Raw genomic sequence first — 24,144 nt, 5'->3', positions numbered from 1 at the left:
TGACCTGAGTTCGAATCTAGACTTTACTATTCGGGCAAGTTACTACAGTCTCAAAGTACACGTTTTTTCATGTGCAAATTGCAGGTCCTCACAGGACCCACTCCCTGTGTTGAGAGGCTGGACTGGGATGTGCGTGAAGTGCCTCGTGCGGCCCCTCGTGTGGTTAGGGTTCAGTAAATGGCAGTGGCTACTCCTGAGCTCAGCCGCCCTTTCCAGACCTTCCTTGGCTGCCCCCAGAACCTCACTCCTTCCTTCTCTAATTCCCACTCACCTGGCTTCTCATATATACCCCCGTTTTATTTCTCCTTGGGGCTACATTTCTTTTATTGCTGATAGACTTCATGGAATTGTAATTTATAATAAATATATATAGTTGGTCTTTGGTGCTGGTTTCTAGCACAGAGCTCCTAAAATCCTTGTAATTTCCTCCGTGCTAAGAGTGATAAAGGTGGGATGTCTGGGTGGCTCAGTCGGTTAAGCGACTGTCTTAGGCTCAGGTCATGATCCTGGGGTCCTGAGACTGAGTCCCTCATCGGTCTCCTTGCTCAGTGGGGAACCTGCTTCTCCCTCTCCTCCCCGCTCGTGCTCTCTCTCAAATAAATAAATAAAAATCTGTATTAAAAAGAAATAGTTGTTTTATAAGATGCTGTGAGATTTTTATTTGGTGTTTGTGAGTAAAGGGTTGACATCAGTCCTTGCTGGGAATGACCGTAGGCTTGATCTTGTCCCAGCACTGGTTTGGGGATGCTGCAGAGGTCAGATCGAGGTCGAATATCGCACCTACCTGTCTGCTGCGGCTACCATACCTGGGTTGGGTACTGTGAGTCCACATGTAGGCCTTGGGTCTTTGGGTCTCAGTTCGTGTGAAGCACTGGTGGGACCTGTCAGGTGTCAGGGGCTCTGCATGCACCCCGGCTCTTGATGGACTCTGTGTGCTCGGGGAAGAAAGGAGCTGTGGACGGGGCCGCTGTGTGTTCTGGAATGCCGTGTACACGTGGTGATACCAGACTGAGAGCAGCTTGCGTCTCCCGGGCCAGAGCGCCCAGCGGAATCCCGTCTGTGGGTGGTACCCGGCCGGGCCCCATGGGGACTCTCAGACCACCGCCCCCATGGACGACTGTCACAGTGTGCACGGGAATTCTTTGTTGAATTTTCCTAAGCCAAGAAATAAGTAATTCTAACTTCTTACCTGCTTGGATGCTTTGGGATGATTTATGGCGACAGCTGGTGCTCTTATTGGAAGTGATGTTTCCAGACCTTTAATGTGTCTCGTTCGCTTCACAAAAATCCCCTTCACTGATTTTACTTGAACTTTAGAAATAAATTGTCATGACTAAACATAAAGCATCTGTAACTTTGGAGCACATCACACAGGGCCGTGCGGGAGTTTCAGGGACCTCTGTGTGCACAGTCAAGAGCAGCCCCCAGACGTAGGTGCGTGGGAGGTGGGGCAGGCCCTGCGGTCCTCACCGCATCTGCCTGGTTGTCACATGGGAGTCGAGTGACTGCTTGAGGACCGCGGGCGGTTACTGATGCTGGTCCCCTGTTCTCCTGCTCCCCCTCCGGCACCCGTGAGAGTGCCATCTCCCTCCCAACACCTCCCTCATGCTGTCCCTCCGGGCTGTGTTTCTCTGTCCCGACTGCGTTCTGCACGAGCGTGATTCACGGAGCAGGAACCCTGGGTGATCTCGTCTGCAGGAACACTGTCCTGGCTTCCCAGGGGAGACCTTGCGCTCAGTCACCGTATCTGAAAGCACACTGGTCTTGAAGTCAAGACGCCTTTTTTCCAGTCACTTTGTATTCCAGCAAACACACAGGGAGAACAGCCAGGGCCTTCATGTGTGCGACGAGCGCCCTCGCGATAGGCTTCCTGGCGCCGTTCCAGGATTGTCGGTTTCATCTTTTGCTGCCACATGGGAGGACACAGTCATTTCAGAGAGTGGTCATTTACTTTTTGTTAACTCCCAGCCCATGAAGATTAAAAGGTACTTCGTCACAGGTTATGGCCTGTTACTCTTGCCAAGATGGGCGGACCTGCTGCGCACTCTGGTCCCGCATAATGATTCATCGAGGGTCCTGTTGCACCGGACGCAGCATTCGAGGGACTAAGCCAGCGGACTTAAAACTCCCCACCTATAGAACCTCACGTGTTGAAACTCCTTGTTCAATTTTTATTTATTACCTTTAATCGAGACATTAGAATGTCTCTTAGACGTATGTATATTTCTATGTTCAATTCAGAGAAGAGGCAGAATTTTTAGGAGGAGTTTGAATTAGAAAAAAGTAAATTGTGATCCTTAAAGGTGAGACCTGTGTGCGAACAAGCCCCACCACGGGTTTCTGTGGCTGCAGAGACAGCGCCTCATCTTGCCCACTGCTCTCTTCGTCAGCAAGTGGTCCCTCATTCTCTGTCTGTCTGTCCCTCCGTCCCCTCCCCCAAGGATTAATGAACAATCGTGGGCAGACCCAGGGACCCTGGAGCCCCTGACTGCACGTCGCTTCCGTCTTGTTCCTCTGTTCTGTGGGCAAGAGCCAGGAGCATCTGTCTGAATGCCTTCACCAGCGAAAACGCCCCTTTAAAATTCTTCATTGTAACGTTTTGAAAGGTCACGAGACTGGGTGTTCCTTTATGATACATTATGACGTGTTCTTTCTAGAAGAGTGGGTTAGAGAATTTTCCCCACTGAAACACGAGGGCAAGAGGCGACTTCAGGGACGCCGTGCCAGTAAATGAAGTGAAATCTCACCTTTGCCCACAGAGACGGGTTAGTGTTGGGGTGAGTTCTCCACTCCAGGGTGTGGAGGGACCTGCTCACTGGCCGTCCCGCAGACACCTGCCTTCCTCACCTCCCACTGCGGCCAGAGGGACCCGAAAACTCATCCGGCTTGTACTCCTCCTGTGCTGGGAACAGAAGTCCAGCCTCTGCAGCAAGATTGAGGAGAGAGGTGTGAGTGTGTGGGTGTTGCTGTGTTTCCTCTTCTTGAGAAGGTCTCTGTGCCTTCAGCCTGAAATGCCCCTCGTCTTTGTCAGCCCGTTGCGATCTCATCCGTTTTCAGGGCTCAACTTAAATGCTGCCTTCTCCCAAATACAGTGACTTGGCTGCCATATGGCACCAGTCTTCCTCCCCGATTTATGCTCTTACTATCAGATAGACAGCCTCTGTCTGCACTTACTGTAAACACAGCATTCATGTTGCTTTCACAATCTGATGGCATAAACCATCACTCTCTTGATGGTTTCCTCCCACTCTCTTGATGATGATGATGGTGGTGGTGATGATGAGAAGAACACTGAGGATTGGCTTCAGTCTCCTGGCGAGTGTCCCCGCATACACACTGTGTTCTTAGCTGCAGGTGCAGGGCCGCATGGCCCGCCTCCAGACCACCACCCCCCCCTTGCTCACCGGAGACCACCGCTGCTTGTTTCCTCCTGCTCCCAATTCATTCACTTCTACTTTTTATCTTTCTTGATTATTACATCCCTACTCCCCTGTGGGCTTTTTTTGACCCTTATTCATTTACTTTCATTCTTCCCTGTTTGTTAATAAAAACATTTAAATTTTCTATTGTTTTCCTCTGAGCATAGCTTTAATGGCATTCTGCGGATTTTTACGTATAATGTACTTGGTCCCGTTATCTTCTGTTTCATAAGCATAGGATTGGACTCTTCATTGGCTCAGGAGACAGCTAACATCGTTTTAAAAATTTCTAAAGTGTTTTGACCACTTTTGAATTTCACTGCTCTGGAAAAGGCAATATTGACACATATACTTCATCATTTTTTAAAAAAGATTTTATTGATTTATTTGAGAGAGAGAGAGCAAAAGCAGGGGGAGCAACAGAGGCAGAGGGAGAAGCAGGCTCCCCACTGAGCAAGGAGCCCCATGCGGGACTCGATCCCAGGACCCCAGGAGCATGACCTGAGCTGAAGGCAGACGCTTAACCGACTGAGCCACCCAGGCACCCTTATAGTTTATCATTTTTTAATTGATTAGCTCTTTGTTTCTGGGTTACACATTTCACTTACTATACTTGAGTCAGGAACTGTGTTTAACTCCAAGAAACAGAAATTCTGTGGAATGGGCTTACACAAGAAAAGGAGTTATTTTTATTTTCATGCCACGAGGACTTCCGTGGGTGGTGATTGTTGGCATCTGCCCCTCAGCTTAAGGATGTCAGGCATGCAGCATCTGCGGGCTTCCTGGCTTTTCTCTCATGGTTGCAGAATGGCTGCGCAGATCCAGCAATCATGTCTGTATTGGGCTTGAAGAAGAAGGAATGAGGGAAGGGGCACTGGTTGAGTGTCCCTGCTTTAAGCAGTGTCCCTGGAAACCCTTACATCTCATTGGCTTGAACTGTGATGACCCCTGTCCATAAAGACAGTTAGCAATATAGTTTTAAAAAAATGTTTGTTTTGGTTTGTTTTGGTTTGGTTTTTAACAAGTCACAGTTCTGTTAATAAGGAAGAGCAGGCAGTGTGGGTACTGGGTCAGTAGCACTTGCTGCCGGTAAGTGTTATGTAGACTTGGAAAGTCTGTCGTCTGTGGGTGGGGACGGGGTGAGGTCTGCAGCAGTGTGTGCAGACGCAAATCCCCACGCTTGTGACCTGTGTACGGGAACTAATGTCTCGGTGGTTTAAACTGTGTTTCTGTGTCGAGGTAGACGTCTGAGGGGTGCTACTGTTCTGTCCCAGCGCAATGAAGGTTTTGTTCATTTCTCTTATTGGGAACATGCGTTTCTTAGCACTGAAGACTTCTTATCTGTTACGTTTAATTGCAGATTTTTTAAGTGGATGGAAACCCACCCTCCTCTTCCATGAAAAGCCCGATGTCTTGAAAATTTCCTTGTTATCGATTTTGTTCCTCCTTGTGTTGGACTGTGTGTTGGTTCCCCCTCACTGTAATCCTCAGCACCCTCTGATAGCAAATATGAGAGGCTATGTGGGAGTCTTGTGGTATGGGGTTCATGGGGTTTGTGGGCTCCTGAGTTCTACGGTTCCATGGTGAGGGAGGAGGTAAAGGGTGGGTGTGAGAGGAGAATGGGGGTTCGGATGGACAAGCTGTGGCCTCTGCCAGTCCGAAGCCGGCTGTGACTCAATATGGAGACATGTAGCCCCGTTTCGTGAAGGATCACACTTGTCCTGCATCTGGGGTTGAACTTCATCCTGTAGGCGCTGGGAAGTTCCCGAAATACTTTAATCAGGGGAGTGACGTGGACAGTCTGTGTTTTGGAAAGATCGTCCCACCAGCCATAGGAGGGGGCGGGGTGGGGAGACAAAGACCGAGGAGATGGGTAGCAAGGCATCAGCTGGGAATCTGCTGGAATAGGAAGGATAAGTGACCATCACTCAAAGGATGGAGAGGACACGCATGTTCTGACACACGCAGCATGTAGTCGTGGTGACTGACCGCATCAGGCCACAGGGGTACAGTCTGGCTTTGTCTCCATGGTACGGTGCTGTTCACCAAGACTGGGGGTGCAGGTGGGGGTGGGGAGCAGGTGTGAATCCCAGTTTATGTGGCTCTGGGGCCTCCAGGGGATGCTGTAGGTAGCTAGTGGGATGCATAGAGATCAGGAAGTAAGAGTTACTGATTCCGGAGTCACTGGGGTATGACTGTGCTGCTGGGTGAGCCCCGAGTTTATAAACAGGAGCCGATGGGTAGAAGATGACACTGGGACAGACACGGGCCACACTAATGCTCATTGCCCTTTCTAGATGAGGGTTTTTTTTAGATCCTGGTTTTTAAAATTATTTCTTAGATTAGTATAGTTTGTAAAAGTAGAGAGAAAACATAAGTATCAATTTGGAAAGGGTTAGCTAAAAGGAGAAAACAGAATCTTTAAGTCCGTGGAAATGAGTATTAGCAATGTGCTAGACTTAAGAGACTATAGATAGTTGTTTTTGTATGTCTGCTTTTGCCACAGAAAAGGCAGGTTGAAAGGGATGCTGTGTCTTTCGGCGAGACACTCTTATATCAGGGCCGATACGATCGATGGAAGCAGGAAATTAGAAATATGAGAACAGCCCTGCCACTCACCCGGCAGCTCGGGCCGTCTCTCCCTCCAAGAGTCATGATGAACTTCGCATGTGCGGCTGCACGCTCAGCTAGCGCTAAATGTAAGGAAGAGCCGCCCCGGGGCGGGACCGGCCTCCCTCAGGTACCCTCTGTAGGCTCGACAGGTAAAATGAAAAATGCTAAAGGCAGGGATGATCTCATGTACGTTGTTTGGTTTCTGTTGGTGGGAAGCAGGCCTGTCCACGTGCAAGCCACCAGATCCTCACGGTGAGGATACAGTCTGTGAGAGAAGGAACTGGAAGGCATGGGGACCGATGTGCCACCAGCGCCTGGGCCTGTCCACGCCAATCCTACCGCATTTCCGTGTGTACGAAACAGACGGAAAAGGACAACCCCAAGGGGTAGAGCAACAGCTCCTTCTTGGAAGTAATTCCGTGCTCAGGGTCAGTAATTTCGGGGGTTGAGTGAGGGATACAATGAAAAGTCAGTGTCTGCCCCCACCGCAGCTCCCCCCCGCCCCGGTCTGTTCCCCAGATGTGAGCACAGTGAACATACTTGGGTACCCTTCTCCATCTGTCTGTGTGTGTTCTTTTTAAAAATTTCATGCAGATAGGATGACACTCCACATTCTGTTTTGTGTTTTGCTTTTTCAATTAATAGACCTTAGAATTACTGCACGTGGTGATCGACCTTCCTGCTTAAATGGTCACGTAGCATCGACGTGCTCTAACTTTTTAACCAGTCCTCTGTTAATGGACATTTACATTGCTTCCATTTTTTAAATTACAAACAGAGGCATGAAGAACACCCTGGTATATTTTAGCATACTTACACAAACCACGCCATAGGGTCAATTCCTAGCTGTGGAATGGTGATGGATTCTAAATTTTTATAGATGGTTCCATATTGCTTTCAGAAAAAGGCCGTGCGGCTTTGCACACCCAACATCATCATGGAAGAGAACTGTTTCCTTTCCGTGGATGGATGGACGAATGAAGGCAATAATGAACGTCCATGCAGTTGTGCCCTGTAAGGAAAGGCCGCACGAGGGGAGTGGTCTGGCCACCGGAGCTCAGACTGTTGAGGACAGAGCCAGCCGTGTAGGGGAGGGTGAACAGTGGTTAAGACGGGAGCGTTGGCCTCCGGGAGCTGGGTTTGGTCACTGGTTCTGTCGCAGACTGGCCGAGGGGATGCAGGGAAACCTTTGTCATCCCTCTGAGTCTCGGCCTCTTGTTTGAAGATGCAGGTAATGATGCTAGCCTCGCCGAATTGCTATGAAGACTGAGTAAGAAAATTTGGGTAAGGCTTCTACCTTGCTCATGACGTCGTAAGCACATGCGGATGGCCTTGATGCCCATTGCATGTGGGGTGGTGACCTCAGGCCTGGCAACAGTGACCACCACAGGAGCACCCGGGGGGCCCCAGGGTGGAGGGCGCTCTCTGTCTGACGTGTTTGGGAAGACTCAGCTGACCCAGGTCTTCAAGGGTGACTCGTGGTTCACCCTGAGGTGGTGTCGGAAGGAGATAGAGCAGTAAGTTTCCCAAGACAGGTGCGCTGCAGCGGGAAACCCGCTCGTCCGTTGAAGAAGCTGGCTAACAGTCTTCGTACGACCCATGCTGCTTGGATTCCCAGCCTTAGAAGTAACTTGGTGTTGACTCATCGGTGTTTCTGGTTTTGTTTTGAAGATTTAATCAGGAGGAATCCCCCAGTGTTGTTTTAATCTCCTTCTTCCTTCTTTAAAGAGTTGTAGTGGTTAACGTGTTCATTGTGGCAAATGTCAAAATGTGTGCTAAGGTTTATGTTTTTTGACCTAATTTGTCTTTCATAAAGTGCTGTTCTTTGCCCCATTTATGTTGGGGAATAAATATATTTTTTTGTGTGTTCATCATTTTCTTTCTAATTGATAATAATTCTTTATTAAATTTAGCCATTAGTCAGCCATGTATGTGCTGTAAGTATCTTTATCATTTTTCTTAACTTCGTGTGTGTTTCTGTTTTGAGGGGTACAGATGTATTAAAATCTTGTTAGTGAAATCAGTCTTTTCCTTTACAGTTTCTGCCTTTGGCTTCATTTTTTAGGGAGTCTTTCTTCATTCTGGAGAATATATAAATTTTTATTTTATCCTAGTACTTTATTTTTTTCATGTTAAAATATTAATTTTTTTTGAACGTGTGTTAGTGTATTGGACAGGAACCTAATTTTTTATTTAAAAGAAAAAGCCAGGTGTCCCAACAGCATTTCATAAATAATCTGTCCTCTCCTCACTACTCTGAAATGCTGCCATTTTCAGACTACATTCTTGCCTGTTTTGGGGTCTGTTCCTGGACGTGTTGGTCTTCTCCATGGGTCTCTGAGTGTCCCGGTGCTGGTGCGTGATTGGTGCAGCTGTGCGTGGCCCTTCAGCGTGCCGTGATGCCTGCTAGAGGGAGTCTGGCCCCCAAAATTCTTAGTTTAAAAAATGTAGCTGACTATTATGAACCATTCATATTTGAGATTAACTTTAAAATTATCTTGTCAGTTTCTTCCCCGCATCCTCTAGAGATCTTGGTTGGAACTGTGTTACAGTTTTAGGTTAGTTTGTGGGAAATACATTTCTTTACAACATTCAGGCATCTCCAGGAGTACGGTCTCCCCCGTTGTCTCAGGCCCTTTCCGTGTTCCTCTGTAGACGTGTTTGGTTTGAGTCATATTGTTTCTGGATGTTGCTTGTTAAGTGCATTCTTAGTCAACTAGTATTTGTTGTTACTGTGGATAGAGTATTTTTCCGTTGTCTTGTCAAGTTCTTGTGCAGGAAAGCAGAGGAACACGGCTCAGATTTCCAGATGGGACCAGAAGTCTTGGAAGTAATGCTATTTTCTTCAATATCTTCTTAAGTCCTAGAAAATCGAGTATTAGAAAACTTAGTTTCTTTTTTTCTTTTAAGATTTTATTTATTTGACAGAGAAAGAGTGAGAGAGCACAAGCAGGGGAAGCAACAGGGGGAGAGGGAGAAGCAGACTCCCCGCTGAGCAGGGAGCCTGATTCCAGGGCCCCGGGATCATGACCTGAGCCACAGGCAGACGCTTAACTGACTGAACCACCCAGGCACCCAGAAAACTTAATTTCATGAGAAACTTGCATCGCTGATACCATATTTTCAAAGTGAAGTGTCCCAGGCTGAGTTTTTAAGGGCTGCTGGACTTGAGGGGTGCTGAGGGTTCCCCAGTTTCCAGCAGATGTCAGCGTGGGTCCGCAGTGGTGGTATTATCTGTGGTATCCCGCATCTCACCTCCTTACTTAATTAGCACAGCGGGGGCTGTTGAGCAGGGCAGGATTTTGGAGAGCCTCTGAGCCAGTCCTTCCGTCCTGCAGCCGAGGGCACAGGCCTAGACAGGAAATGACCCGTCCAAGGTCACACAGGCATGCGGGGCGAGGCCGAAACCCAGATGTTCTTGTCGCCATATGACAGTAAGAGTCAGCCACCAAAGTCACAGAGAAGAAAGGTGTAGCCCCAACATAGAACTTATATTTTGGAGGAACGGAAGCATGCTGTTCAATTTATTTGGGTAGGTATATATTTAGAGATTCTAATGAATATGGTGTTAGGTTCTTGGGTTAAAATAATTGGGTGAAACAAACTGAAAACAGCTAATTTTGTTGCCTGAATGTGGCATTACTGGGTGTGAAGGTGACCCTTGATCTTGTATCCCATTCTTCATCTGACTGTGGATAAAACACCAGCACTTGCACGTGGCCAGTAGAGTAACTCCACGCCCTCTCTGCGCGGCCTGACTTGTGACGCTAGGGAGAAACCCTAGAAACCATTCAGTTCCACAGACCACCAAGGAGCCTGTAATCTTTTCCAGTAAAGACAGCAGGCAAAAGAAAAATGTGTTTTGTCGTACATTACGAGAGATCAAGGAAGCGAGAGGCGCACTTACGGGCCGTGTTAGACAGAGTTGGGAAATGCACAAGATAGAGTCTCAGAGAAATCCCCTCCCTCTAATCCGCTGACCGCCTTATCCAGGTCTGTTCGTGGGAAGCGTGGGGGGCATTCGATCTGTGGGCAGAGGCTGGAGTCCAGCAGGGCACGTTGATGAGCACCTGTTTCCCGGACACCGGCACTCCCTGGGGTTGGGGGTGGCGAGAGCCCCGTGCATTGGTGTGAAGGTGAAGGACGTCATTGTGGGTTGAGTCTTGAAGGAAGGGTAGGAATCACAGAAGGGGGGACATGTGGCCGGTGGGACACGCGTGGGGCAGGCTGGAGAGCAGGTGTGTCTGGGCAAGTAGTGAATAGCTTACAGTCATTCCCTCTTCCCTGAGTGCCACACCCCCCAGCGGAGGCCTGAAACCATAGGGAGCACTGAACCCCAAATACACGTTGTCGTTTCCTGTGCATACATACTTACGGTAAGTTTAGTTAGTAAACCAGGCACAGTCAGAGAGGAGCAACGGGCACCGGCACTCATAGTGCAATAGCACAGTGACAGCAGTGTGGTCCCTCTCGCTCTCAGAACACCTGCTGTTCCGCACGCGGCCCGCTGGTGGTGGGAGCATCCGGAGCCTACGTGAGGAGATGGAGTGAGGGGAGGGCGCAGGCACTGCGAGTGCTGGCCTACGACTGACCGACCGTCCGCGGCGTCACGGGGAGAATCACCTTCTCGTAGCCCGCGGTGCACCGCGGACGTGAAACCACAGCCAAGGGGGGATTACTCCATTATGTTTAGAGCTTGAGGTCAGTCGAAGGAAGGCGAGATTGAGAGTAGATGGCGGCTGGTTTGGTTTTAGATTCTTTGAGCTGGAGGTCGCAGCAGGAGATGTTCTTCTGAACATGTTTGAAACGTTTTATTTTGAAATAATAAATCATAAAAATAGCAGAGAGAGGTCCTGGGTTCTCTTCCCCCAGCCTGCCTCCGTGGTGGCATCTCACGGAGCTGTCGTGGAGTAGCGACCCCAGGACGTGGACCCTGCTGCAGCTTGACTCAGTGTCACCCGTGTGCACGTGTACGCCCTGATGTGCAGGATGCTTACACGCATTTCTGTGTGGTTGTGTCACACGTGCAGATTTCTGCAGCTGCTTCCCACACGCAGGACTGTCCCTCCTTCTAAAGATTTTAGGGAGCTCTAGAGAAGTCCAGCTTTCCCGTTGGCTAAGTGGGGATATGTCGTCGGCGTCCAGAGTCCAGGGACAGGTTTGTAGCCTGGAGACCTGGCTGCTAAGGGCGCCCCCAGGAGCCCTGCTGAGGTGGTGTTGGGAGCACGTGGGAAGATCTGGCGGTTTTGTAACAAATCTTACAAGGAATGAAATTGCTTAACTAGGAACATTTTTTTATTTTTAATTTTTTTTTTTAAGTAGGCTCCACACCCAGTATAGAGCCTGCTGTGGGGCTTGATCTCATGGCCCTGAGATCAAGACCTGAGCCAAGGTCAAGAGTCAGATGCTCAGCCAACTGAGCCACCTTGGAGCCCCTTAACTAGGAATATTCTTTGTAGAGTTTTTTTTAAGATGGCAGAAAAGATCTGTTAATGTTTTTTCCTGAGATCCCAAGGATGCTGTCCGCTCCTTCTGTGATTTCCCCACGTGCCCTGAGAGTTCTGATTCTCCCGCAGACTGGTTTTGGCTCCAGAGTCGCTGATCTTCCTCTTGGAGGCTAATCAGGGGCTTCGCTGGCTCAGCCCGCAGAATGAAGTGAGTTTCTTACCCTGGCACGGGAGGCGCTTCTCACCACAGTGTAGACGTGTCCTTCTAGACATCTTGCTTCTATTTTATTCATGGGTCCTTCCAGAGAGAATCAGCCACTGGCCCTGAACACACTCCACGCTTTTCCACATCCATGCCTCTGCTCGTCACATTCACTCCTGATACTCCATCCCTCTCCATCCTGACGCGGAGCTCCTCCTCAGCCTTCCGCTGCTGGTCGGTCCTGAGGCCCCTCCGTCGGCAGGCTTTCCCAGGCAAACCCCCTTCTCCGTGGACGCCGGCCTTCCTCCTGCCCCACTGTGCTTCTTACCCTCGCAGATCCGGTGCTGGGACGGGCTGCCGGCCCGACTAGCCTGAATTTACTGGAGCACCCAAGCTCTTTCATGTCTGTTTGTGATTGCGGTGAAAACGTGTACAGTTTACCGTCCTAACCACCTCTACATATGTGGCTCAGGAACGTTCCACGCATGCACAGCGTGGTGAGACGGGCTGCGGCGCTTTCCCTCTGGGCGATCTGCCCCTGCCCGCAGCCCCGGGCCCTGGCAGACTCCCTTCTGCTCTCCACCTCTGTGAGTTCAGGTATTTCAGAGACATTGTATACGGGGAATCATACAGCGTTTGCTCTTTTGTGACTGGCTTACTTTATTCCTTGATTGTATCACACGGATGTACAAGGAATTGTCCTGAAAATCCTCCGAACCGCTAAGCTTTCCTTGTAAACCAGGCTGAGAAATCAAAGCGTTCCATCCACTCATGTTACAGACGGATGAGGAAACGCGGACAACCAGAGGCTGCCTGAAGTTTGTGACCAATCGCAGGGCGTTCTGTAACGTCTTCTCAGTTTTAGAGGGCTTCTGAAGGCCAGCGTGGTTACCAGCAGCAGGGACAGCGTCCCAGGCTCGGAGCCAGAACACGCGGGTGAGGCCGCTGCTGCGGGTCTGTCTTCCGCAGGACCTTGCTGCACATCTGTGATACAGTTTAATTGTGTTTCTCTGATAAGATTGATTTTGGTCCGTATCTGCTCAGATAGGACAAGCTGAGGTGCGGTGTTCCTGTTTTGCCTTTATAACCTATGGGAGATGTTACAAAGCCGGGTGGCAAATGGTTTCTGTAAAGGGCCAGATAGTTCACATTTGGGGCTCCGGGCACCCTCCGGTATCCGCTATAACGACTTAGCTCTGCTGTCTCAGTGTGGACACAGAGTGTGGCTGTGTTCCATTGAAACTTGATTTAGGGGAGCGCCTGGGTGGCTCCGTTGGTGAAGCGTCTGCCTTTGGCTCCGGTCATGATCCCAGGTTCCTGGGATCGAGTCCCAGGTCGGGCTCCCTGCTCCGCGGGGAGTCTGCTTCTCCCTCTCCCTCTCCCGCTCATGCTCTCTCTCTTTCTCAAATAAATAAATAAAATCTTGGGGAAAAAAAGAAAAGCAGGCAGCGGGCCAGATTTGACCCCTGCTGTAATTGGCCCAGCCCTGTACTCAGGTGGGGGGACCTCACTCCTGCCTCTTTGGTCCTCAGCACCTCGCTTGCTGTCGTTCACACGGAAGACAGCTCTGTGTGTTGTTTAGGGCGGTGGTCATGATGAGGATTTAAGAAATGCAAATCAAGTTATCATTTCCTACTTTTAATCATTTATTAAGGTTTGGGCTTATTTTCTGTACACATGCTAGCTAGCTTCATGATATAATAAAAGATAAACCTAAGAAAAGAGCGAACATGTTTGAAGTACATCTTTGAAGGGAGACACAAAATTTTTCGGAGGATTCATGAAAGTATTTCTTTTTCTAAAGGAAAATGATTTTGTTCTGATGATAAAAATAAGATATATTCAAGCAGTGCCGAGGACTGTAAGGAAATAATAAATACGCCCAGTTCCCCAAACCGGAGGTCAGCACGGGTCACAGCCGTGTGTGCATTGTTTGCTGGGTCCCTTTGTGTGCCCCCCCCGACCCCCCTGTTTTCTGTCATTGTCACCTGCTTGGGGCCAGGGAAGGTCCCCCTGCATGGACCACATCACAGGCACCCTGGCCTTGGCTTCTGAGTCTTCAGCCAGCGGGTGGCACCAACAGAGACCAGAGGGTGCAGGACAGTGAGGTGGGATGTTTACTCCCTCCCTGCTCCCATCCCTCGACCTTCAGGCCTGGAGGTGGCCGAGGTTCCCTGTGGGGGGACGTGCTCGCTGTCTGCTGCTTCTCTTGTCCCGCCTGCCCTCTGATGACTCCCTTACTCACCGCTCTGACTTTGCAGCTTGAGTGTGCTGTCTGTCCTTTGCTGTGGCCCTAACCTGACTGAGACAGGGTCATGTCCACTTGACTGACGCCCTCAGCCAGGGCCGGTAAGGACCACTGCTGCATCATACCTCCTCCCGCAAATGCTAGAAGGTAGATACTTCAAAAGGGTTTTTTTTTTTTTAAAGATTTTATTTATTTATTTGACAGAGATAGAGACAGCCAGCGAGAGAGGGAACACAAGCAGGGGGAGTGGGAGAGGAAGAAGCAGGCTCCCAGCGGAGGAGCCTGATGTGGGGCTTGATCCCATAACGCCGAGATCACGCCCTGAGCCGAAGGCAGACGCTTAACTGCTGTGCCACCCAGGCGCCCCTCAAAAGGGTTTTTAAAAAATTTGAGGTGGTTTGCCTGGGTGGCTCAGTCGGTTAAGTGTCTGACTCTTGATTTCAGCTCAGGTCAAGGTCCTCAGGTCCTGGAGTTGAGCCCTGTTGCGGGCTCTGCTCTCAGCGGGAGTCTCCTTGAGATTGTCTCTCCCTCTGCCCCTCCCTCTCATGCTGTCTGTCTCTCTCTCAAATAAATAAATAAATAAATCTTTAAAAAAATTTGGGTTATCTATGAACGTGGTAGAAAATCTGAACTGTACAAAAGGATGGAGTGAAGGTATGGGGCGTCCTCCTCATCCAAGTCCTCCTGTTCCCCAGTTTGTTTCTCCAGAGCCGGTCCCTGTTGCTGGTTTTCTGTGGCTCCTTCCTGAGCTGTCCTGACGGGGGGTTACCTGTATTCTAGGAAGAAGGCTGATCGGTCTTCACGGTTCATCTTAGCTCAACTTCTGTCCTGTTGTCCTCGAGGTTTTCCAGGTTTTCTGGGCTGGGGCGGGGAGGGTGTTGTCGCTGAGACTCTCAGCGCCTAAGCCACCAAACACTACACGTGCTTCTCATGTCTCTGCTTTCAGCCCTTCTAGAAGAGTCTAAATCCCCAATTTCTTCGTTTCAACAAGTAGTCTACATTCACAGGGTTGAATGAAAGCCTCGAGCTCATAAACACTGAGGTTTAACTCAGAGACCGTCTTACATTCTAAAAACCTCGTGAGCTGGAGTGGTGGCCCGTCCTGCCCGGGGACACGGAGGGAATGGCTCCCGTGGCTGGTGTGGGCTCCTGTCCCAGTGCTGCTGTCACAAGCATAGTCCCTGTATTTCGACACGAATGTTAGACCCTGTGTTCAAAGAAAGGATTTTAGAGTAACAACACAGAAATGATCAATCACGTGATGATTGTCTTTCAAAGATGATTTTCAGGGCTCCTGGGTGGCTCCGTTGGTTAAGCATCTGACTCTCGGTTTTGGCTCAGGTCATGACCTCAGGCTTGTGAGATCAAGCCCTGTGTCGGGCTCTGCACTCAGTGCAGTCTGCTTGAGGTTCTCTCCCTCTCTCTCTCTCTGCCCCTCCCCAGGCTTGCACGCTCTCTCTAAATAAATAAATATATATTTTTAAAAAATATTTATTTATTTGACAGAAAGAGAGGGGGGAGAGAGAGAGAGAGCACAAGCAGGGGGAGTGGCAGGCAGAGGGAGAAGCAGGCTCCCTCCTGAGCAGAGAGCCCAATGCGGGACTTGATCCCAGGACTCTGGGATCATGACCTGAGCCCCAGGCAGACACTTAACTGCCTGTACCACCAAGGTACCCCAATAAATAAATATCTTTTTTTTTTAAGATTTTATTTATTTATTTGACAGTGAGAGACGCAGTGAGAGAGGGAACGCAAGCAGGGGGAGTGGGAGAGGGAGAAGCAGGCTTCCCGCTGAGCAGGGAGCCCAATGCAGGGCTCAATCCCAGGACCCTGGGATCACGCCCTGAGCTGAAGGCAGACGCTTAATGACTGAGCCACCTATGTGCCCCCCAATAAATAAATATCTTTTTTTAAAAAAAGATGATTTTTATTACAGTGTGTTTGATTCTATGTGGAGATTCCCAAGTGGCCAACATGCGTTGTGACCCAGCACAGCAGAATGAAGGTGCATTTACGGTGTGATTAGCAAACAGCTGTCTGCCCTAGGTGGTTTATTTAGTCGCCCACACCGTAAGAGTAGTACGCAACTGCAGGGAAATAACCCTCGTGGGTGTATACAGTCGGAGTCGAGCATACCTGTCCTGTAATCACGGGACTGCAGGACCCCCCCCCTCCACCACGCATGCTCTGTACGGCTGTACCAGGAAGGAGGATCTGGCGGCGGGGGAGGGGGGGTCCTGCTTTCATCTGTTCTTTCAGAGGCAACCCCGATGAGCTCAAAGCATCTGGTATTGATTTCTGAGAGTTCTGCAGCAAGAGCCGCCATGAGTTACTGGTTCTGTATTTTATTTCAGGATTTCAGCTCCTTCGTGTTCCCAAACGTTGTCTGTAATCAGTTGTGGGGCCTGAGGAGTACACACACAGCCACGGATTGACATTTGGTATTAATAGTTTGGAGACTCTTTACGTCCTGACACGCTTATCCATCTTAGATTTCAGGTCAAGGCAGTTTTGACTGATGTCTCCTAGCTACGAAGGGCTGGCGCTGGGAGGCAGACCCCACAGCCTGTCTAGAAGCCTGCACTCTCAGCCGTCCTAATGCTTCCTCCGTCCCTTTGCCTCGTCCCATGGGTACCTTTAGCCATAGGAGCGGTATGTGTCGAATCATCCACCTGGGCGGCAAGGTCTCAGCTTTATCTCTTCAGAGCTGACTGCCCTTAAGGAGGAATTTGATCTCTCTGAGCACAGAGCTCGGTTCTCCATCTGTGAACTGGGGCGAGCAAGCCCTGCCCTCCTGTCTCGCCAGGTGGATATGTTGACCAGCTGATGCTGACTCTAGTCACCCTTCTCTCCCTGGCGTATAGCACAGCACCTGCCACGTTGTGGGCACGTAAGACATGTTAGTTCCTGTACCTTCTCTCGTCTTCTAGAAGCTGGACTTTGGATCAGAGCTAGGTGTTGCATGGGATACTCCGAACAGGTAACAACTTGGATATGGTCAAAAGTCTCATTCTGTCTCTCACTCTTGTTCTTTCTTTCGTAGTAAATAGAACTGGACTCAGCATCTCTCTGGGCAAAGGAGAGAACTCTCCCCAGAAGGCGAGGAAGGGACTCCTCCTTCTTAATGGGCCATGGGCCTTCTCGCCGTGTAGGATAAGAGCAGGCCACACCACGTTTCACATCCAGGGGGCATTGCGTGGACATTTAACTGAGGTTTGTTCACGTCAGGACTGTCATGACCAGACGGGTAAATACAGAGATTAGAAGGACCTTGCAGGTGTGGAGAACAGCATAGCCGGAGCTGAGACTCGCACACAGGACATCTTGGGGTGGGGCTGTGGGACAGTGAGCCCCTCTGTGTAACGGGATTGCCTGAGTTTCACGGCAGACAGTGCTGGAATGGTGATCGGGGATGAGGCTGTGGTGGGTCCTGCCCCCCACCCAGTTAGAGAATTTGGATGTTGTCTTTAAGAGACTGTGATTGACTCAAGGTTTTTGAGCAAGGGGAGTCAGGACGGAGGCTGAATTTGAGGGTGGATCGAGACCAGCAGGTCCTGGAGGTGGGGCGCACTGTTGGACTTGCAGGAGAAACACGTGCTCGGACAGGCAGGTGGGGGTGAGTACCCAGGTGGAGCTGAGCGCCCAGGTGGAGGTGAGGACCTGGGTGGAACTGAGGACCCAGGTGGAGCTGAGCACACAGGTGGGGGTGAGCGCCCAGGTGGAGCTGAGGACCCAGGTGGGGGTGAGCGCCCAGGTGGGAGTGAGCGCCCAGGTGGAGGTGAGGACCCGGGTGGAACTGAGCACACAGGTGGGGGTGAGCGCCCAGGTGGAGCTGAGGACCCAGGTGGGGGTGAGCGCCCAGGTGGAGGACCCAGGTGGAGCTGAGCGCCCAGGTGGGGGTGAGGACCCGGGTGGAGGTGAGGACCCAGGTGGAGCTGAGCGCCCAAGTGGGGTTGAAGACCCAGGTGGAGCTGAGCACCCAGGTGGGGGTGAGCGCCCTGCCGGTTGTGCGGTGGTACCTGGAGGGGGTGGCCTGGAGACCCACCCCAGCCCTGAGCTAGCAAGAAGTGTGGGGAGGAAACAGCTCTGCATGGCTCCCAGGCCCTGACACCCCTCATTTCCAGCCTTCTCTGCAGGATTGGGGCAAGGACAGGCCGCTACCTGAACAGTCCAGGACAGGAGTCTGAGGTCAAGGTAACTGAAGAGGGTCTGAGGCCTGGCTGCTGCCTCCGTGGCCAGGGAGAAAGAGGACGTTGTGTGACAGTGAACTGAATCCTTAGCACTGAGCACTGGACTTTGGGTCCCGTGATCAGAGAAGGGCAGTTAGGAAACCCTCTGTCTTCATTTTCTATCAGGGCCTGGTTCCTGTTCTTTTTGGTTTGGTGGATGATGGTTTTGTGGCTCAGTGTCTGTCCTTATGTCCCCACGGAGCACATCCTGGCCCCAGTGGTTTCCTTGTTGCCAAATCTAATAGATATCTTCTTGTCCTAACTGTACTCCTCCCTTCTGCCAGCGTTCCACTCCCCTCTTCCTAAAACTCTTTCCTTATATTCTAGGACAGGGTCATTGCCCTGCAGCCCACGGGCCACAGCTGGCCCACCGCCTGCCTCTGTGAATGAAACTTTATCGGAGCACAGCCACGCCTGTTCACGGATGTATTTTCCGTGGCCCCTTTCGGACTACACAGCAGAGTTGAGTCGTCATGACTCAGACCCTGTGGCCTGTAAAGCCTGGATTATTTGTTATCTGGCCCCATACAGGGCATGTTCTATCCCAGTGCCCTCCCCGGTCTCCTTCCACGCCAGGAGCTGAGGGCATGAGTGTGAGCCCATTCGCAGGGGAGGCTGGGAAAGCTCCTGCCGAAGAATCACTCCGAATACTAAAGAAGCCCCACCCCTCCCTGGCCCACCTGGCTCAAGAAATAGCGTCTGACATTTCCTAATCAAAAAAGGAAAGCTCTTAGCATCAGTGTGTCCTCATACACAGCGTGGTCTGGCCCTGGGCGCAGTTCGCTTACAGGCATCACCTAGACTCACTGTCATGGGCAGGCTTCCGCGGCAGGCCCCGTTTCCAGCTGCCTCTCTCAGCTTGGGAGACTGAAGCAGGAAAGCCTCGTGATGCAGCCAAGCAGCCTCTGGGCCCAGCCAACGCCACGGCGGTGGGCTGCCTCCAGAGGGCACTGGTGGTTCAGAGCCAGCGCCCAACGCCAAGGCAGCAGTGGCTGGGCAGCCACTGTGTGGAGCCCGGTGAGGTTCCCGAGGCTGAGCCTTGCCGTCCAGAGTGCAGAACCACATTCGAAATCCAACAAAGCCTGGGGGGGACACCCAACAAACCATGAGCCTGCAGAGCAGTCTTGGGCCTTACGGAGCATGCGCTCTGAGCAGTGGGGCGCAGTCCCGGGGCAGCGGGGTCTCTGTGCCAGCCGTGCTCTGTGAAGCACACACGAGTGTGTGTGCGGGTCTTCCTGCATGCTGTGCTGTATGTCACTCTCCTCTCTTACGGAGCCCGTGGTGAAACTAGAGCCACGCCAAAGGCTCAGAGAGAATTTGTGCACAGACCAAGCGTTTTTCTCCTGCTCTCCCTGCTGAGTTTTGACCTTGCAGGGCCTTAGGGTAGGTCTGGGGTCTGCCTGTTCGCGAGGACGGCCCAGGATGGGAGCAGCGTGTGCAAGGGGAGCTTGTTAAGCCTGCGTGTGATCTTTAAGCCCCCTTGGTGCCTCGCCTCTGGGGAGGGAAAGCATCCAGGACCCTGTTGTGAAGGCCTGACACGACCCAGGGAGGAGGAGGCATGCATGTGACGATGGGGAGGACACAGGAAGTACTTCTAGCCACAGCAGGTAGATGAGGTCAAGCAAGGAAACTCCGTGTTTCAGGAAGACACTTGGCTTCATCTAGTAGACAGAGGCCAGAGGGGGCTTCTGAGCAGCTGAAGTGGGACTGTAGGTGACCCCATGGCTGAAGGGAGCAGTGGTACCCATCCTGTTGGCGGGGAGTCCAGCAGCAACACCCCAGACAGGATGTCAGGACCTCTGCCTCCGAAGGGCCCTCTCACGGCCTCGTCCCCCAAGAATCCCAGAGCCATTCTTGCTTACTCATTGTAGAGCTCGCTTTGAGCAAATGTGCAAGGTGACATTTCTGCCATCTTCCCGTCCCAGGATGTTGCCTGCTAGATCCAAACCCAGGGTGGGCCCCGGTGAGGCTGTAGTGCAGGTGGGGCAGTGACACCAGGGGGAGTGAGACCACCTTTACCGGAGGGACTTGAGAAAGGTATGTTCTTGTCTTTCTCTCTCCTTTCTTCTCTTCTAGCGGCCTGCAGGTGCATGTCTGAAATTCTACCTTCCCGTTCTCATGTATTGGCTGGTGGAAATCCCGATTTCCTCCTGGCTTTCCTTTTGGTATCTTTGCATTTTTAAAAAATGCACGAAATAACACCTAACATGAGATCCACTCTCTTAACGAACTTTTAAGAGTGCAGTCCACGTTGGCCACGGGCACAGTGTTGGACAGCAGACGTCTGCCGCGTCTTCTCATCCTGCCTGGCTGAAGCCGGTACCCACGGCAGCCCGGCATTTCTTCTCCTCCCGGCTTCCCGCAACCACCGCCGTACGTTCTGCTTCTGTGAGTTCAGCTGCTTCATGTGCCTCCTACGAGTGGACTCATGCAGTAGTTGTCCTTCTGCACCTGCTGTGTTTCGCGTAACCCAATGTCCTCAAGGTCCCTCCTCGCTGTAGGAGGTGCAAGAGTTCTTTCTCTCACATGGCTGAGTCGTGCCCCCGTGCACGCGCCTCTCTGCGTGTATCCTCATCCATCAACGCACATGTAGATGTTTCTACCTCCGAACTGTTGTGAGTAGGGCTGCTCTGGACATGGGTGTGCATGGGTTTCAGGGTTTTATTGGCTCAATATGCCTACTCGTTCCACTTCTGATATTTTAAGGAACTTTGGTACTGTCTTCCATAGTGGCTGCACCTTTTTATATTCCCAGCAACAATGGCAAGCGTTCCAGTCTCTCCATAGCCTCACCAACATTTATCATATTCTGTTTGTTTTTTAATGGACATCCTAGCAGGTGTGAGGCAGGATCTCATTGAGGCGTTGATTTGCATTTCCCTGATGGCGAGTGATATCGAACATCTTTTTATGTGCCTCTTGGCTACAAACCTGAATCAGGGAGACACAGGAAATCTGAACAGACCAATACTAGTAAAAAAAAAATTTAATTGTTGGGGCGCCTGGGTGACGCAGTCCTTAAGCATCTGCCTTTGGCTCAGGGCGTGATCCCGGAGTTCTGGGATCGAGCCCCACATCAGGCTCCTCCACTGTGAGCCTGCTTCTTCCTCTCCCACTCTCCCTGCTTGTGTTCCCTCTCTCGCTGGCTGTCTCTCTCTCTGTCAAATAAATAAATAAATCTTTAAAAAAAATTGAATTGGTAAACAAGAAGCTCCCCATGGGGCGCCTGGGTGCCTTAGTCAGTTGAGCGTCTGGTTCATGATCTCAGCTCAGGTCTTGATCTCAGGGTTCTGAGTTTGGCCCAGTGTCGGGCTCCACTCCAGGCATGGAACCTACTTCAAAAACAGAAACAAAAACAAACAAAACAAAAACAAAAAACAAAAACTCCCAATAAACAAAAGTCCAGGGCCAAATGGATTACAAGGGAACTCTACCAAACATTTAAAATTGAGTTAATACCTATTCTCCTCAAACTATTCCGAAAAAAAAGAAAAGAGAGAAAGGAATGCTTCCAAATTCATTCTGTGAGGCCAACATTACCCTCATACCAAAATCAGACAAAGACGCTATAACTGTAGAAAATCACAGGCCGGTATCCCTGATGACCATAGAAGCGAAAGTCCTCAACAAAATACTGGTGAACCACATTCAACAACACCTTAAGAGAATAACTCCCCATGATCAAGTGGGATTTATTCCAGAGACGCAAGGATGGCTCAGTATTCGCAAAACAGTTAACACGGTCCACACATGAACAAAATGAAGAGTGAAAATCACGACCGTCGTAATAGCTGCAGAAAAAGCACTTGACAAAATTCAACATCTATTCCTGATGAAAACTCAACAAAGTGGGTCTAGAGGGAGCCAGCCTCCACATAATAAAGGTCATATAGGAGAAACCCATAGCCAACATCACAGTCCATGGGGAGAACCGAGAGCTTTCCCATAAGGTCAGGAACAAGGTGAAGATGTCTATTCTCACCACTTCTAGTCAACACAGTACTGGGCATTTTAACCACAGCGTTAGACAAGAAAAAGAAAGAAAAGGCATCCAGGTTGGTTCAGAAGAAGCAAAACTGTCCCTATTTGCAGACAACATGATACTATATATAGAAAATCCTAAAGACTCTGCCAGAAAACTGCTAGGATTGATAAAAGGATTCAGTAAGGTCACAGGATACAGAATTAATATACAGAAATCATGTGTCTGTTGGCCATTTCTGGTCTTGTCTGGAGAATGATCTGTTCAGGTCCTTTGTCCATGGTTGGGTCAGGTTGTTTGCTGTTTTGCGGCTGAGCTATGGGATCGCTTTGCCTCTGCCTCCTGACCTGGCAGACTCCTCTCCTGTGCTCTCTGCTCCTCGGCGGGATCCTTCTGCCCTCTGTATTCCCCTCCTCGTCACTCTGTTCCTGCGACCTGTCCCTTACCTACTGAAACGTACTCAAACCCACTTCTGGCACATCCTTAAAAACCCAGGTCCCGCAAGGTTCCCATGAATCCTTCCCTGGCCAGCCAGACAGAAGGGCTGTCTCTCTTCTGAAGCCTCAGGTGCTTCCTGTCCTGTGGCTTCTGGGCAGTTGGCAGAGCTTGCTGTCTTGCATGGGGATGGGTGTTCCACATGTTCTTGTTTGATTTGGGCTGAGCTCCATCTCCGCCAGGAGCCGGGGAAACGGTGTGTTGTGCATGGGTGTGCCGAGTCTAGACGGCCGCTGAGCTTTCAGCCCCAGCATGGTCTGGAGACCGAAAAGGCCCCGGAGCGAGCCCAGTCTCAGTGCACGAGTCACCGTTCATCCCACGAGAGAAGGAGGAGCAGGCCAGGGTCAGGGAGGAAAGGGAAAGATCAGCGACCAGGGCCTGTGAGCACGTTTGGTTGGAAGGGACATGCAGGTTTACGCAGAAGGTCACGACTGTGATCGGAGGCGGGCTCTGCGGGTTTATGGCAGGCATGGGTAGACAGGTGTGTGCTGGGCTCGCCCCGCACTTCTGCACGTCGTCAGAGCAGCTGTCGACAGTGGGGGCCCAGCCTGGCTGGCACTGAACACCTGTACCCCGAACACCTTGTTCCAGAGAATTTGTGACTTCCAACCCAGGATGTCCTTGGCAACAACCCTGCATGTGTGGTTTGTCCATGCCAAGCTCTAGGTCACCCAGAAACCCCCACACAGCCTTCAGGAGGCCGGCACAGGAAGGCTACAGTTGGGTGTGTGATGTGACTCTTGAGTTGTGCTGGTCCGACAGGCTCCCTGCCAGACGCTAGAAGGTTGAGCTTCGGTGGGCCTCCCAAAATCCGTGGAGATTCTCCACCTCATGATCTTTATTGCCTTCTTCACGAGACGCCCCCCCCCCCACTGTCGTCAGCTTTTTGTCGCCTCCAAGACCCTGCCTTGCACCCTGAGCCCCAGCAACGTGCCTGTCTCAATGATGCATGGCCACTTCTGGTCCCTGTGTTCCCTGGAAGGGTTCCAGCCAGAGGACAGTTAGGGGCCCCCTTTTGTACCTTGGAATATTCCTGGCTGGGTCAAAGCCTGCTCTCCTGTGAATTTGGGGAAGCTGACAGCCAGGCAGGCTGTGACCTTCCAGCGGCAAGGGGAACGAAGCAGGTGGCTTGTTCCTCTCAGCAGCTCACCTTCCTCTTCCTGCTCGCCGACTTGGAGAATAGCTCTGTCCGTTCCGGCTTCTCTCTGACCCTCTCTCACTCCTCCAGTTGTCACGATGCTGGGACACTGGCTCCCTGACTTGGCTGGTGTGTAGGATTGCCTGGATGCTTAAAAAAAGAAAAAGAAAAAACATTCTTAGTCCCTATCCATGGAAATTCTCTTTAGGTGTGGATGGGGTCTAGGAATCTGTTGTTTTTGTATATGCAGTTGACCCTTGAGCTACTCGGGGGTTAGGGGCGCTGACCCCCACGTGCAGTCGAAAATCCACGTGTCACTCTTGCCTCCTCCAGAACTTAACTGTTGGTAGCCTCCTGTTGACCAGAAGCCT

At 51.0% G+C, this 24,144-nt stretch overlaps 1 protein-coding gene across 2 annotated transcripts in view; it reads left to right on the top strand.

The window, feature by feature from the left end:
• The window catches only part of MTHFS (methenyltetrahydrofolate synthetase), a 35,731-nt gene that overhangs the window by 10,775 nt on the left and 812 nt on the right, over positions 1–24,144 (top strand). Inside the window, exon 3 of one of the 2 annotated variants that reach the window (XM_045813157.2) lies at positions 16,794–17,643. The exons of the other annotated variant lie outside the window; for it this stretch is intronic. Coding sequence (XP_045669113.2) covers positions 16,794–16,972 — 179 coding nt within the window. The 3' untranslated portion in view covers positions 16,973–17,643. Of the gene's footprint in view, positions 1–16,793; positions 17,644–24,144 lie in introns of those variants that run through there. 2 annotated transcript variants of the gene reach the window in all.

The sequence above is a fragment of the Ursus americanus genome, chromosome 28 (genome assembly GCF_024610735.1).
Source record: "Ursus americanus isolate L20-20 chromosome 28, mUrsAme1.1.p, whole genome shotgun sequence".
Lineage (NCBI taxonomy): Eukaryota > Metazoa > Chordata > Mammalia > Carnivora > Ursidae > Ursus > Ursus americanus.
Note: the sequence above shows the minus strand (reverse complement) of the source record. Positions and strands in the feature narration are given on the sequence as shown.